Source organism: Petaurus breviceps, unplaced genomic scaffold (assembly GCF_028583685.1).
Source record: "Petaurus breviceps papuanus isolate PSGF00001 unplaced genomic scaffold, PetGlider_PUasm1.0 227, whole genome shotgun sequence".
NCBI lineage: Eukaryota > Metazoa > Chordata > Mammalia > Diprotodontia > Petauridae > Petaurus > Petaurus breviceps.
Window position 1 is genome coordinate 15,250,750 of NW_027185896.1, and position 14,832 is coordinate 15,265,581.

Genomic DNA, 14,832 nt, shown 5'->3' on the forward strand with positions numbered 1-14,832 from the left:
CCCCCCCATTTTGCCTTTTGGAGAGCCCTGCTCAAGCTGGATGTCAGCTTCTGGTGTCTTTACTCCCTTCCATTGGGATTCAAGGCGTGGAGGACAAAACAGCCAAAATGAAGTAGCTTTTCTTGCCCAGATTTCCAAGGACTACTGACTAGGCCTTGATACCTCATACTGCTGATGGGGTACAGGCTCTGGGAAACCCCTGGAACTCTCCTTGAATATTCCCACTGGATGAGGCATTTGCCTGAGGCCACAAGCCTTTAATCATAGCTAGGCCCAAACCTAGCCTAGCCCTCCATTGTCTGTCATCTCTAGGTGCCTTCTGCTATTTCCCACTCTTAATCTCATTACTGGAGTAGGACCTCAATTCCTTCAAAGATCCTCCTTAGACTCCTCCTCAAGACCCTCCCAGGATCCCTCCTCTAGACCATCCCTAGATCCTCCCCCATTCTTTCTCTATAAGATCCCTCTTGCCTCTATGAAGGGGCGAGAATTCAATCCAGGGCAGCCCAGAGTTTTGCGTCAGATTATTCTGGCCCCCTTGTCAATACAAGCTTCACATATACTTAGGCTCCCTAAGAGTCTACCCAGTAAGGCCAGTCTTTAATAAACTTTGTTTTACTTTGGCTGAGAGAAGACTTGAGTAAAATTAATTTGGCAGGACCTGGAATGTTGGTATTTTGGAGTCTTGAGCACCCCTAAACCTTGACACTGCCCCCCCTCTCCTTCTGAAGGTATAAGAAGTTTTTGCAAGGGTCTTGGAGTTGGGAAATCCACTGCACATCTCCCAGGGTGGCAAGTTTGCTACCTTGTTGTCTCAACTAAAGGCACTTTAGTCCTCAACTCGGTGGCTTTGATTTATTCCAGGATTTGACACTTCCTAGGGACCTGATTTAACAAGGTGATGTAGATAGAGCTCATAGGCTAAGTCAGGTACACAGAAATAACCAACACCATCAAACAGAACAATGGAGAGACACTGGTAGGCAGGGTTGGACAAGGAAAAGAAGTCAATTCAATTTAGCATTTACTGCCTTTAAGTGCTTCCTATGTGCAAAGCCCTATATCAGCAGAAGAAAAGAACACAAAAATAAGAAACAGTCCCTGCTGTCCAGAAGTTTACAATCTAGAAGGCAATCTAGCTAGGTAAATGGAGTACCAACCCTTGAATCCATAAGACTCAACTTCCTGAGTTCAAATCTCGCCTCAGACACGTACTAGCTGTGTGACCCTGGGTAAGTCACTTAACCCTGTTTGCCTCAGTTTCCTCATTTGTAAAATGAACTGGAGAAGTAAATGGCAAACCACTCCAGAATCTTTGCCAAGAAAACCATAAGACTGAAAAAACTGAACACAGGAGAATATACACGCAAACAGAGGATAATTACAAATTAGCCTTAGTTAAGTGGGAGGTAGGGAGCGGAGAAGAGCTAAAAGTAGCATTAAAATGTAAATTCCTTGAGGGTAAGAAGTTTAGTCTTTGTATCCCTAGTACTTAGCATGCAAATAGTAGGTAGTTAAGACTGATTTGATGGCTTGAGAGGTGAAAGTGGGAGAGGCTTTTGGAGTTGGGGCAGGAAAGAGAATCTTCCATCATTTTTGTTTCTCTTAGGCCCTTTTCATTTTCTACAGACTCAGGCTGGGTAATCTTATCAACTCCCACAGTTCAAATAGCCTCTATAAGCAGAAGATTCCTAGAACTTCATTCCCAGCCCCTATTCTGTCTCCAGAGCTCCAGTCCCACACCACTGCCTTTCTGAGATTTCAAATTCAAAATATTCCAAACTAAATTCATTATCTTTTCTCCTAACCTCATTCCGCTTCTTACTTTATGTGGAAAGCACCACCATCCTTCCAAACATTTAAAATAATAATAACAGCTAGCATTTATATAGCACTTACTACATTCTAGGCTCTGTGCTAAAGCATTTTGCAAATATTATCTCATTTGAGATTTATAACAACCCTGGGAACTGCTATCATTAACCCCATTTTATAATTGAGGAAATTGACTTGTCCAAAGTCACACAGCTAGGGTATTTCTGAGGGCAGATTGAAATTCAAGTCTTCCTTACTCCAGATCCAATGCTCTATCTAATTCGCCACCTAGTTGCCCAAAATCCCAATCTTTGGAATTGCCCTCTCCTCTCCCCATCATCTCCTTTCCCTATCCCTTTCCCCCCCCCCCCCCCCACACACACACACTTACCCATCAATGGCCAAGTCTTGTTGATTCCACCAGCCTAGTAGCTATCTTCTCTCCATTCACAGGGCCACCACCGCCACCTCTGGACTATCACAGCAATCCCCTAATTCTTCTTTTGATGTCCAAACCATCCTCCACATAACAAACACAATGACGTCCCTTAAGCTCATTTCTGACCATGTTTCTGGCACTCACCAGTGAAGTAGCTTAGATGGCTGACTATTGACTCTAAAATCAAGTACAAACTCCTTTCTTTTCCATCTTAAAAGTCTTCACTGTCTGGCTCCAACCTACCCCTTCAGACAGATTTCCCTTTATCATGAACTGTACCCCAGAATTGGCAGCTGAGATACAAAGAGTGAGAAAGTAAGAAGAATCAAGGGTTACTCTAAAGGTCCCAACCTGGGTAACAAGGAAGATAGTGGCTGGGATGCACTATTAAGTCTAACAAAAAGGCTCTGGGGGAGAAATAATGCCTTGAGGATTTCCTTTTAAATTGAATCTGAATTACCAACACTTTCTTTCCTTAAAAATGAAGAAGTTACCCACTGAAAGGGTTAGGCTTGCTCGGGAGACCCCAAAATACCAACATACCAGATCCTCCCAAATGAATTTGCCTGGGGTCTGTCTTCTCAGCCAAAGAAAAGTAAAATTTATTAAAAGTTCGCTTGCAGGGGCGGCCAGGTAGCACAGTGAGTAAGAGCACCGGCTCCAGCGTTGAGAAGACCTGGAGATCGAATGCCGGGCTCAGACACTTAGCACCCACCCAGAAACACCTGGCCGTGTAACCTTGAGCAAGTTACTTAACCCCAATTGCTTAGGGGCGGCCAGGTGGCTCAGCGAGTAGGAGCACCTGCTCCAGTGTCGGGATGACCTGGATCAAATCCGGGCTCAGATACTCAGCACCACACCCAGAAATAACTGGCCGTGTAACCTTGAGCAAGTTACAAGTTCGCTTGCATTAGACACAGAGTAAGTCTGTGCTAGGTCATCCTATGACACTCTCACTCTTCCATTGCGCTCTCACTGGCCAATCAACAAAACAATCAGTCAAGCTCAGGTTTGTAGCATTTGCGGGTTAAATGCGCAACCCTTTAATAACTGGCTCCTTCCAGCTGGTCCCAGATCCGCCTGGATGGTGGTGACCACAACAGAAATAGGGAAATTGGTGGAAGAACCTATTTAGGGGAGAAGATGAGCTCTATTTTGGACATGGCACATTAGACTGTGAGCTCCTTAAGAGCAGGGATTTCTGCCTCCCCTTTCTTTGTATTCTCCATCATTTACACAGTGCCTGGCACATTCCTGTTGTAGTCCTTTCAGTGAGAGCCAACTTTTTGTGACCCCATTTGGGGTTCACTTGGCAATGTTACTGGAGTGGTTTTGCTATTTCCTCCACCCGTTCATTTTACAGATGAGGAAATTGAGGCAAATAGGGTCAAGTGACTTGCCCAGGGTCACACATCGAGTATGTGTCTGAGACTGGATCTGAACTTAGGAAGATGAGTTTTCCTGACTCCAGGCCAGGCATCCTCTCTACTGCACCACCTGGGATATAGAAAGCACTTAATACTTAGCTGACTGACTGATGAATTTAAGGTGCTAATAAATAGTTTTTTCTTTTTCTTTGTATCTCCAGAACTTAGCAGAATGCCTGGCACATAGTGAGAACTTAATCAATGTGTGCCCATTGATTGACTGGTGGAGACTCAAAGAGAAAAAGTCAAGCTAATTATTTGAAAAGTAGGCCTGGAGCTCAGGGGACTGATTGGGTTTGAATATATTATTTTGTAAATCATTCGCATAAAGGTGCTATATGATGAAGCTGTTACCCAGAGTATGGAGAAAGAAAAAAAAAAGGGTCAGAGGATATAATCTTGGGGGACACCCATATTTAGGGGGCAAAAAAATAAGGAGTCAATAAATAAGCAGTTAGGTGGTGCAATGGAGAGAGTGAGTTTGGATCCTGCCACTTACAAGCTGGGTAACACTGGGCAAGCCATTTGACCATAATCCTCAATTTCCCTATCTGTAAAATGGGGATGATAGTACCAACCTCCCAGCGTGGTTATTCGGTTCGATGTTAGTTATTATTATTAAAGCTACAGTGTCATTGTAGCCATGGGAATAAAGCATATCAAGAGGAAAATTACCAAGAGAGGCAGCCAGATGTAGTAAAAGGATTACTGCACCTGAGTCAGGAGACTTGCTTATGAGCCCTGGAAACTAGCAGACATTTTGATTTTTAGCTTCCTCGTTTGTAAAATGGGGGTAACACCTTACAAAAATAGGGGGGGGGAGTTCTGTGAAGAAAGTGCTTTGTAGATCTTGACGTTTTTATCATTAGAGCCAGAGCTTTGAATACTGCAATGAAGAGTTTGTGTTTTATCCAAGAGGCACTAGGGAATTACAGAAGGTTATTGAGCAGGAGTGATTCAAGAAGTCATCTTGTGCCTTAAGATGATTTTGGGACCTGTTTGAAAGAGGCTGGACTGAAGGGGGACAGGGGAGAGAATGGATGAGGATAAAGAGAGGTTTGGACGTGTGAAAGACGGGAGGTAAGGAAGTTCACCTCAGATGGCTTTAACATTCTCAGTAAAATTGAAGACAAGGTCATAGGAAGGAGGGGAGAAGCGTAGGGAGCTTGAGGAGAGCACGAAAGGTTTGCCACGCGGTTGGTGGGAGCATAGGTCAGAGACCCCACTGAAGTTAGATAACACGGATTTATGGTCATTCCACTCAACAGTTCCTGACTTCCTCCAGTGGCTCGGGTAGGAGACGAGGGGTGGAAGGGAAGGGTTTTGGTTAGTGAAGAAGCCGAGAATCAGAGACCGACTGCAGAGGTACAGGACTCTTGGGGGTGCAGATAAGGGATGAGCAGCGCAGCGGGGAGGAAGCTGCTCGCTAGGTGTTTGTGCGAGCCCAGGAGGAAGCCTGGGGACAACATGACTTCAGGAAGCGCCTAGGCTCCACCCGGGTCCCGATCCACAACTCAGACCCTAGCGGCGTCACCCCACCTCTGCCTGCCCCATCCACAAGCGGGTTTCCCAGCCATCAGCCTCTCCCACCCTCGCTCCCTCCCCTACCACATTTGGCCCCTGGTAGCATCATCCCCTGCGCGTCCCCCACCTGCCTCGACTTTGCCCGGTTCCCTGGCAACGTCCTACCCCTGCCCGCCCCATCCACGTTCTTCAGTCCTTCATTGCTCTGGCCCCTGCTGCTGTCGCCTGGCAGAGGCCCCTTGTCCTCATCTACGATCTGTCCCCTGCTAGTGTCTCACCTGCCCTGCCCCTGCCTTTCTCGGTCTCCTGGCAGCGTCGCCCCTCCAGTTCTGTCCACTAACTGTCTCCCTGACTACGTCCCCCACCTGGCTTTCCTCTGCTTCACTCTGTTCTCTGGCAGCGTCGCTCCTCTCTCTCTGTCCACGACCGATCCCCCTGACTGCGCCCCCCACCTGGCCTTCCCTGCCTCACTGTCCCCTGGCATCGCCCCACGGCTCCCGCCTCAGTGGCTCTCAGGTCCCCAGCGGTGACCCTCTCTTGCCTCTCTCCGGGGATATTCACATTACCTCCTTATCTGTGCGCTGAGATCTCATAGGGGTCGCTCCCCAGCCCTCCAGCCTCCTTGGCAGGACTTGGGGACACTTGGCGTTCCTCTCTCGTTCTGGGGCCACCAGCCGCCAGGCCTGAGAGAGAAGGCCAGGGGGCCGGGCTGAGCCGCCTCACCCCACCCTCTCTCCTCCCCGTGGCTGGGGGAGGAGCCCGCCCAGCCCCTCGGCACCCTCCCAGGAGCTGGGGAAAGCACCCAAAGGAAAACGGCTCTCCGGCCCGCCCCGCGATCAGTAGTAGTTTGTCTGCTGGTTTGTCCTTCACTCGATTTCTCTTAAATTCTCTCTGTCTCTGCCTCGGCTCTTCCATCCTTTCTGCGTCTCCTCCTTTCCCCTTCCTCTGTCCTTTCTTTCTCTCCTCCCCAGGCCAAATACCCACGCTGCCCTTTCTTCCCTCTCCCTCAGTCTCTATGTGGGTGACCCTCTCTCCCTCTGCAGACTTCTCTCTCCTGAGTCTTTCTTTCCCGCATCGTTTCTCCCTTGTGCTGTCTCCCTTCTCTGGCTGTCCCAGCTGTCTCTAAACCTAAGCCCTCTGGCTCTCCCACCTTGCTGCTCTCCCCTCTTCTCTGCCCCCCATTCCTCCTTGCCTGTCTTCATCACTCTGTCTGGCACCCATTCCTTTGGTCCTTCCCCACGCACTCTCAGCCAGATGCTTCATTCTCACCTGCAAACATCTCAGCCCCTCCACAATAGCCCAGAAGGCCTGCCCTTCTAAGGCTCTGACCCCAGGCCTCCTATTACTAAACTTGCCACATTGTTTGTACCTTGTGTGTTTAACTTTTCTTCTGAATGCCACGGAGAGAAACTGTGGCAGGCTACAGACCCTGGACTTTCCCCTCCACTGCCTGGTGCCTCTCTTCCCCATCTTCTTTTATTCAGTGAAGAGTCAAGTCAAATATAAAAAAAGTGCCTCATTTCTGTGCCAATGGGCAGTGATGTGGGAGCTGAATTAGAAAGCGAGAAAGCTTCCAAGCTTGAGGGATAAAAGGAAGCTAGGATCTCTGGGACTGCTGGCCAAGAAAGAGCTGGAACTACTGAGGTAGTCCACTGTGGCTGGGTGGACAGAGCATTAAGCCAGGGCCATTTCCCAAGGATTACTGCTCCTTCCAGGGAATTGATCCAGAGGGATCTGACCTTTAGCATAAGGGCTTTCCCTTCCCACTCCTAACCTAACTCTTCGAGGCCCTGAGACTCCTGACCTCCTTGGCCCAGGAGCTTGCTTGACTAAGCAGGCTCAGAGAGCTGCTGTACACAGTCTCTACCCTTTCCCTTCATTTGCTGCCGCCATGGGTAAATAGACACCAGAAGCTGGCCGCTGCTCCTTCTTTCCATTCTTCTCACTGTCTACCACATACTCTGTGCCACCAAAAAAAAAAAATGCATGGGGGGCAGGGAGTTGGGGAATTGATTCACAGGAGAATAGAGATTAGACAGAATTTAAAATAATGCATCTGGGAAAAGTCACTTGTATAAAGCAATCTAACCAGGGGAAAACTAAATGGAGCCTAAATTTAACAATAAGTAAGCAAGTATACCTTGTACAGACTGAACATATAGTATCTCACACATCTATGAATCCCTTTTTTTAAACAGATGCAGATACTGTGGTGATTTTTATCAATATTAAAATTTTATTATATTAATATTGATTATTATTAAATATTAATATTTATTAATTTAATATTAAAACATTACTGAATTATTAGTAGCTTTTGCCATTGTGTATTTTTTTAAACCAGTGAATACAAATGGTATAATAATCATCAGGAGAGTTTTGGCTATTAAAGAGAGGTTCTCCCACTCAATGAGGCTGAGAGCCAATTTCTTATTCTGTCCAGCAATAGTTCCTTGGGCCTAACTTACTATATGATTCTCACCAGGCTGTGAGTGCATGGTTCCCTTTTGGCATTCAAAGATGAACCTGTCCAACATCCAGTGCTGACATAGGTGCTAACTATAGAGTTCTGAGACTGGAGTCAGGAAGATCTGAGTTCAAATCCAGCCTCTGACACTAGCTACGTGATGCTGCACAAGTTACTTAACCTCTGCTTCCCTCAGTTTCCCCATCTGTAAAATAGGGATTCTAATAGTATTTACCTCCCTCCCAGTGTTGTTATGAGGATCAAATGAGATAATAGCTGTAAAGCATTTAACATAGTTCTTTGCACATAGTAAGGTATCTATAAATGTTAGCAATTGCTAGGTGGTGCCATAGAGCACAGAGCACTGGGCTTGGAATCAGGAAGACACATCTTCTTGAGTTCAAATCCAGCCTCAGACACTTACTTGCTTTGAGTGTCCCTGGATAAGTCACTTAACCTGTCTGTCTCAGTTTCCTCATCTGTAAAATGAGCTGGAGAAGGAAATGGCAAACCACTCCAGTACCTTTGCCAAGAAAACCCCAAATGGGGTCATAAAGAGTCAGACTTTTATGACTGAAACGACTCAACAATAACAACATTATTAGCTATCATTATACCATTGGATCTCAAGGAAGAAAAGTTTAGGACAAATAAAGATGTCTTAGTCCACCAAGCAGGTACCTTATTGGTCCAAAGATAGAACATATGTCCCCCACCCCCCACCCCAATATAGTTTGTATAAAACCCAAATGCAGCCTATAAATCAGTCTTTAAAAGAGATGGACAGTGAAAATTATAAGGATGAAAAAAGCTAGGATAATACAAATGAACAAAAGAATTTATTTGAATGCAAAACCAAATTGGCCTACTTACTGGCTATTCTCCAAACACCACTTGCTACCCCTTTGCGCAGTTGTAATGCACTTCCTCCTCACCTCTCTCTCTTTTTTTAAAGAATTCCTATGTTCAGGGGTGAGTAGATGGCGAAGTGAATAGAGCACCGGCCCTGGAGTCAGGAGGACCTGAGTTCAAATCTAGCCTCAGACACACTAGCCATGTGACCTTGGGCAAGTCACTTAACTCGGACTGCCCTGCCTTCCCCTTCCAAAAAAAGGCAAAAAAAAAAAATTCCTATGTTCAAGTAAACCTCCTAGGAAAAGACTTTCCTGATCACCCCATAGATTTCCCCAGAAAGGACACTGAATTTATTTATCTACATATAAGTTGTACATTCATGATAGGATGGAATCTTCTGCAGAGCAGAGAAAATTACTTTCATTTTGTCTTTGTATTGAGTTTCAGTTTTAGGACAAGGTCTTGAAATAATAAATGTTTGCTGAGTTGAAATGAGAAGTAGAAAGTTGCTTTATGGTAAATATAAACTATGGCCCTAAAAATGAATTCTCTTTGAAAAGAAAATAAAGCCCACAGGTATTTAGTGAAAAACTTAAAGAAAAAAAAATCTGGATCCATCAAAAGATAAGAACAAACAGTTCTCAAAAGAAGAATTACAAATTATTAACAACCACATAAAAGAATGTTCCAAATCTCTAGTAATAAGGAAAATTCAACTCAAAATAACACTGAGCTTTCACCTCACACCCTACAAATCGACAAAGACGATAAAGATGGGAATAGGCAATGTTGGAGGGGTTGTGAAAAGGTAAGCATGCTGGTACATTGTTGGTGGAGCAGGGTTATTATATGCAGAGCCTATGCTAGGGGCTAGTCCTACCTGGAAAACCTGTGGTTGAACTGGGCCACATGCTAACAGTCTCAGCTATCTTCATGCTCCTGGGCTCTCAGTCCTAGGGTAAAAATATCGTTCCTTAAGGTCAGCCAAACCTAACTTGCAGGAGGCTTGGCCACAGGGCCAAATGTCCAGGGACTCGGGCCACACATGTTCTATTCCTCGCCCTCCAGGAGAAAGGACTCATGGGGCAGGGCCCAAGAGTGGGTTGGCTGTTACTTTGAGCCTGGGCACACTGGGTTAAGCATTAATTAAGAAGGCTTTTCTGTGGGAGGGTCAGAGTCCTTGGGAAGGGCTGTCTTCACTTGAGTTTGTTTGCCTGACCCAGCTGCCAAAAGAGGTTATGTGACCATACAACCCTTGAACAAAGGGTCTTGTTGTCCTCCTTCTCCCTCCTCATCCCCTCCCCCTGCTCATTTCTGCTAGTTGGCCTCCCCAGAGCAGTCTCCCCCTATTCTCTTCCCCCCCCTCCCCCGGCCATCTTACTGAACAAAAGCCCAGCCAGGCCTCTTGCCAGGCTAGGGGTATCAGAGATCCAAAGAATGCCAGAGCTGGAAGGGACCTTAAATATCATTTAATCTCACCCCCTGGTTTTATAGAGGAAGTGACTGAGCCCCAGAAGGGGTAGCAATGTACCCAGGAATCTGAGACCCATAATAATTATATAAATATTTCACTACAGCCCTACAGGATACATAATTATTGCCTCCATTTTATAGATGAGGAAACTGAGGCTCTGCGAATGTAAGTAGTTTGCTTATCGCCAGTTAGCAAGCATGTATTAAACATCTATTACATTAAACCAGGCACTTGTGTATAGCAGCTAATCAGTGTTTGAGGTTTCCCGACTCCAAGTCTAATTCGTATCCACCAGGTCACAGAATGTCAGAGTTGGAATGGATTGTAGAATATAGATTGTAGACAAATAAATCCGAAAGACTTAGGACTTCTGATCAATACAATGACTAATCACCATTGCAGAAGACCCATGATGCTACCCATCTTTTGACAGTGAAGTGATGAACTCAGGGTAGACGTTGAGTTGGATTTTATTTTTAACATGACCAATGAGTGATTTGTTTTCCTTGAAAGTGCACATTTGTTACAAGAGTTTTACTTTAATTGCTTTCTTTATTTCAACAAAGGGGCAGGTGGAAGGGAGAGAAAGGAATTTTGGTTAATTAACTAAAAAATTAAATTAAAAAACGATGCAGAATGTTTGAGTGGAGAGGTACCTTGATACAGAGAATACAGACCATCAGAAAATACATAACATATATAATATATATATAACAATACAGACCATCATAGGATCAGATCACAGATCTTGAGTTGGAAGTCACCTCTGGAGACTTCAGAACAGAGAATGTGAGAATGGTAAAGGCATATAGAGAGCCTCTAATCCAATTTTCCCTACCCTATCCCATCTCCATATATCCATGTTATAAAATAGGAAATTGAAACCAAAAACGGGGAGGACTTTTTCTAAGAATATTAAAACCATAAAATTTCAGAGACCTTAGAATTCAAGGAGCCACTTCTAATTTTAATCAGCCTAGAATCTAACATTAACACTGACTAATCCAAAAGGCAGAGTTGTTTACCTCTGTTCTATCTTCCCTTGGAGCAGGGAGCCAGGTTTGAGGGTGGGGTAGATGGAAATTTTCCCAGAAGCAGAACAAGGGTCCATGGCTTCAGCAGGAAGGGAGGGTTATTTAGTGCTTCCTCCCTAAAGCTTGGGAAAAATGGGAAGCCATTGGATCAGCCCCCTTCTCCCAAGAGCCTGGCTTCCTGTCAGTTAAAGTCCTACTTGTGGCTCCAGGGGTGGAGCGCTGGGAAGATGGAGAAGGAGGAGTGGATTAGAGGAGTGATTCAAGCAATGGGATGGCAAAGTGGTCAGTGTGGGTTTTTAGGTCAAGTGTTTAGGTTTCAGCCCCTCGACTAATCTTCCTATGACCTTGGGCAAATCATTTCCCCCTCTTGCTATCTGAAAAATTATGCAAAAAAATGAATGGATGGGAAAGGGCTTTGGAAAGCCCAGAGGCATTGTGGTACACAGAACATAGGACCTGAGTCAGAGGACTTGGGTTCAACCCTCTTGGTTGCTGTATCTAGTAATAGATGGATATCTTAGACTTACCATATCCAAAAACGAATCCATTATTATCATTCCCTCCCAAACCTATTCTTCTTTTGAGCTTCCTTATGCCTGTTGAAAATACAATCTTCTGAATGTCCAGATTCTCATCCTCAGAGTCAACCTCAACTCTTTACTCTCCCTCATCTGATGTAGACAGACAGTTGCCAAATATTGTCAATTCTACCCCGATAATATCTTTGATATTCTTTTCTCTAGATTTCCTTGACACTGTTCTTGTCTAGATCAGGCCTCTCCTCAGTCTTCTTTGCTGGATCTTCATCATGCCTGCTAACCATGGGTGTCCCCAAGGATCTGCTTGGACCATCATCTCTTCTCCCCCTCTATTATTTGGCTTGGTGATTTCATCATGAGTGCCATGGATTCAATTACCATCTTTATGCAGATTTTTCTCAAATCTATTTATCCAGTCCTAACCTCTTTCTTGACCATTGATTTCTTATTTCCAGCTGCCTACTGGACATTTCAATTGAGATGTCTTATAGACATCCTAAACTCATCATATCCAAAACTGAACTGAGAATCTTTCCAGTTCCCCCTTTCCTAACTTCCTTATTATTGCCAAGGGTACCTCCCAGTTACAATGTAAAGGTTCCCTCAAAGTTTTCTCTTCTTGAGGCTAAACATTCCCAATTCCTTCAATGGAATAGTCTGCTTTGAAGAGTACCATCACTGAAAATGGCCAGGCAGAAGCTGGAGAACCACTTGTCAGGGCTGTTGTAGGCAAGATTCTTGCACTGGTTGTAAGGCTGGACTATCCACACCTGAAGTCTCTTCCAGCTCTAAGATTCTATGATATCATAACTCCCCAAGGTTATAGAAAATGTTAGGGGCAGCTAAGTGGCACAATGAATAGAGCACCGGCCTTGAGGTCAGGAAGACCCGAGTTCAAATCCAGCCTCAGACACTTAATATTTACTAGCCGTATGACCTTGGGCAAGTCACTTAACCACAATTGCTCTGCCTTCCCCCCTCCAAAAAGAAAAAAAAATGTTAGTGACTGGGCTAGGACTAGAACTCAGGTCTTCCTAGCCTCCATTCCCCAGAAGTCCCTCTCCTCTTCCTCCTTCCCTCCCCACACAAATAAATACAATGTGGATCTCTACTTGATACCAATCTAGATTGGATTCAACAAATGTTTGAGTTAACTAATAATCCAGGATCATTACCAAGTTGCCAAAATTTTACACTGTGTGGTTGGAATGGCTATGCATCTCATACAGAAAGCCCTGCATGGTTCCAAGTTTTGGTGCAACATCTATAGGAATTCCCTCTTCGACTTGTACTCTGCTTTGGGTCTTCTTCACAGAGAAGGTAAACACCTTGGAAAAGCACATGGCTCCCTCTTTTATGGCTTGTGGGATACCAGTGATCCCTGGGTTGTCAAGCAAGGTTATCTCTGGTGTGGCTGCTATCAAAGAATCTTGGGTAATTTTACTGTGCACATTGGAGACCCTCTGAGGGAGGAGAGCCTTTCAGGTGTCTTTTACTCTACCTAATAAAATATGTTTGGGCTTTTTTTTAATCAAGAAAAAGTAAATCTCGTGGCATCTTGTATTCTCTATACCTTACAGTTAATTGGGAGATGGTCAAGACAGTAGTCTGCTGTGTGGTATTGCTCTTATAAGTCTGCTTGTTTCCTTCTAAGACCCTCATCTAGGATGCTTTCAATACAACTCATAAAATTGTTGTAAAGATGAGAAAGTTGGCATACAGGCCAGATGTTCATGATCTCAGCCACCTATTTGTGGTAAGAATAAAGCCCGAGATTTTTGTCATGGGCATGGTATTTTCACCTTTTTCAGGGCCTCGAGCATCAGGCTTCCAACACTGGAAGTGTACTAGAACTTGGGAAATTATTAAATGTTCAGAAATCTATAATTGTTATAAATTAGAGCTTGATTTATTGTTTTGTTGATTGTCCCTAGACTTAAGAATGTGATAATAAGGCAGATTAAATTTAAAAGTGTGTGCACACGCATTCCCTCCACCCCCAGCCTGGCTGTTAAACATTTATGGGCACACTCCTGGATTGCTTGAGGTCAGCAGGAGTGCAGGAGAAGGTTCAGAGCATGAAGTCATCAGCAGAATGGAGGCCTGGTGACCGAAGGCTGATTATAATTAAAACTCACATTTCTGTAGCACTTTTAGGCTTGCAAAGTGCTGTATATCCATTTTCTCACCTAAGTCTCACAGCACATCTGCCCAATACCCTCACACTTGTGGCCCTTCCAGCAAGGCTTGTCGCCTCTGTCCATTTGGTCTAATTTAGCTAGGCTTTTTTTTTTTTCATTTTTGTTCACTTTAGCCCTATGTCCACAATCTCAATAACAACAGTTAGGACTGTAATGATAGAGTTGAAGTGTGGGGGGTTTCCAGTGGGTGTGCCAGAACTGGGACCTCATGAAAGGTGACCGTTACATTTTCTTTTCTTTTTTTTTTTTTTTTATTAATTTGTTTCTTTACTTTTGGTTTACAAGATTCAGTTCCAAAATCCCTTGAGTTTCAAATTTTCTTCCCCTCCCTCTGCTTCCCCCTCCCCCACCCATGGCAGCATGCAATCAAATATAGGATCTGCAAATACCTTCACATTAAACATTAGTCAGGTTGTAAAGAAGGATTATAATCAAAGCAATGAACAATAGGAAAGAGGAAACAAAACAAAACAAGAAAGAGAGCAGGTAGTTTGCTTCAATCTACATTCAAACTCTGTAGTTCTTTCTCTGGATGTGGACATCTCTTTCCATCATGAGTCTTTTGGAGTTGTCTTATAACCCTGCATTACTGAGAAGAGTCCAGTCTATCAAAGTTGGTCATCACACATACGTTGTGTCTGTTATTGTGCACAAATTTGTCTTGGTTCTGCTCTTCTCACTCAGCATCAATTTGCATAAGTCTCTCCAGGTTATTATGAAGTCTGTCTGCTCCTCATTTCTTATAGCACAATAGCATTCTATTACATTCATATACCACAACTTGTTCAGCCATTCCTCAACTGATGGGCATCCCCTTGATTTCCAATTCATTGCCACCACAAAAAGAGCTGCTATAAATATTTTTGTACATACAGGGCCTCTTCCCACTTCTATGATCTCTTTGGGATACAACCCTAGAAGTGGTATTTCTGGGTCTAAGGGTATGTACTTATTTATAGCCCTTTGGGCATAGTTCCAGATTGCTCTCCAGAATGGCTGAATCAGTTCACAACTCTACCAACAATGCATTAGTGTTCCAATTTTTCCACATCCTCTC

At 44.4% G+C, this 14,832-nt stretch overlaps 1 protein-coding gene across 3 annotated transcripts in view; it reads right to left on the reverse strand.

Annotated features, from left to right (window-relative positions):
• The window catches only part of ALS2CL (ALS2 C-terminal like), a 60,708-nt gene extending 54,781 nt beyond the window's left edge, over positions 1–5,927 (reverse strand). For all 3 annotated transcript variants that reach the window (XM_069095892.1, XM_069095893.1, XM_069095891.1), the window contains exon 1: positions 5,772–5,927. In XM_069095892.1, the coding sequence (XP_068951993.1) occupies positions 5,772–5,798 (27 nt within the window). In that variant the 5' untranslated portion in view covers positions 5,799–5,927. The remainder of the gene's footprint in view (positions 1–5,771) is intronic.
• Between the last annotated feature and the right edge of the window lie 8,905 nt (positions 5,928–14,832).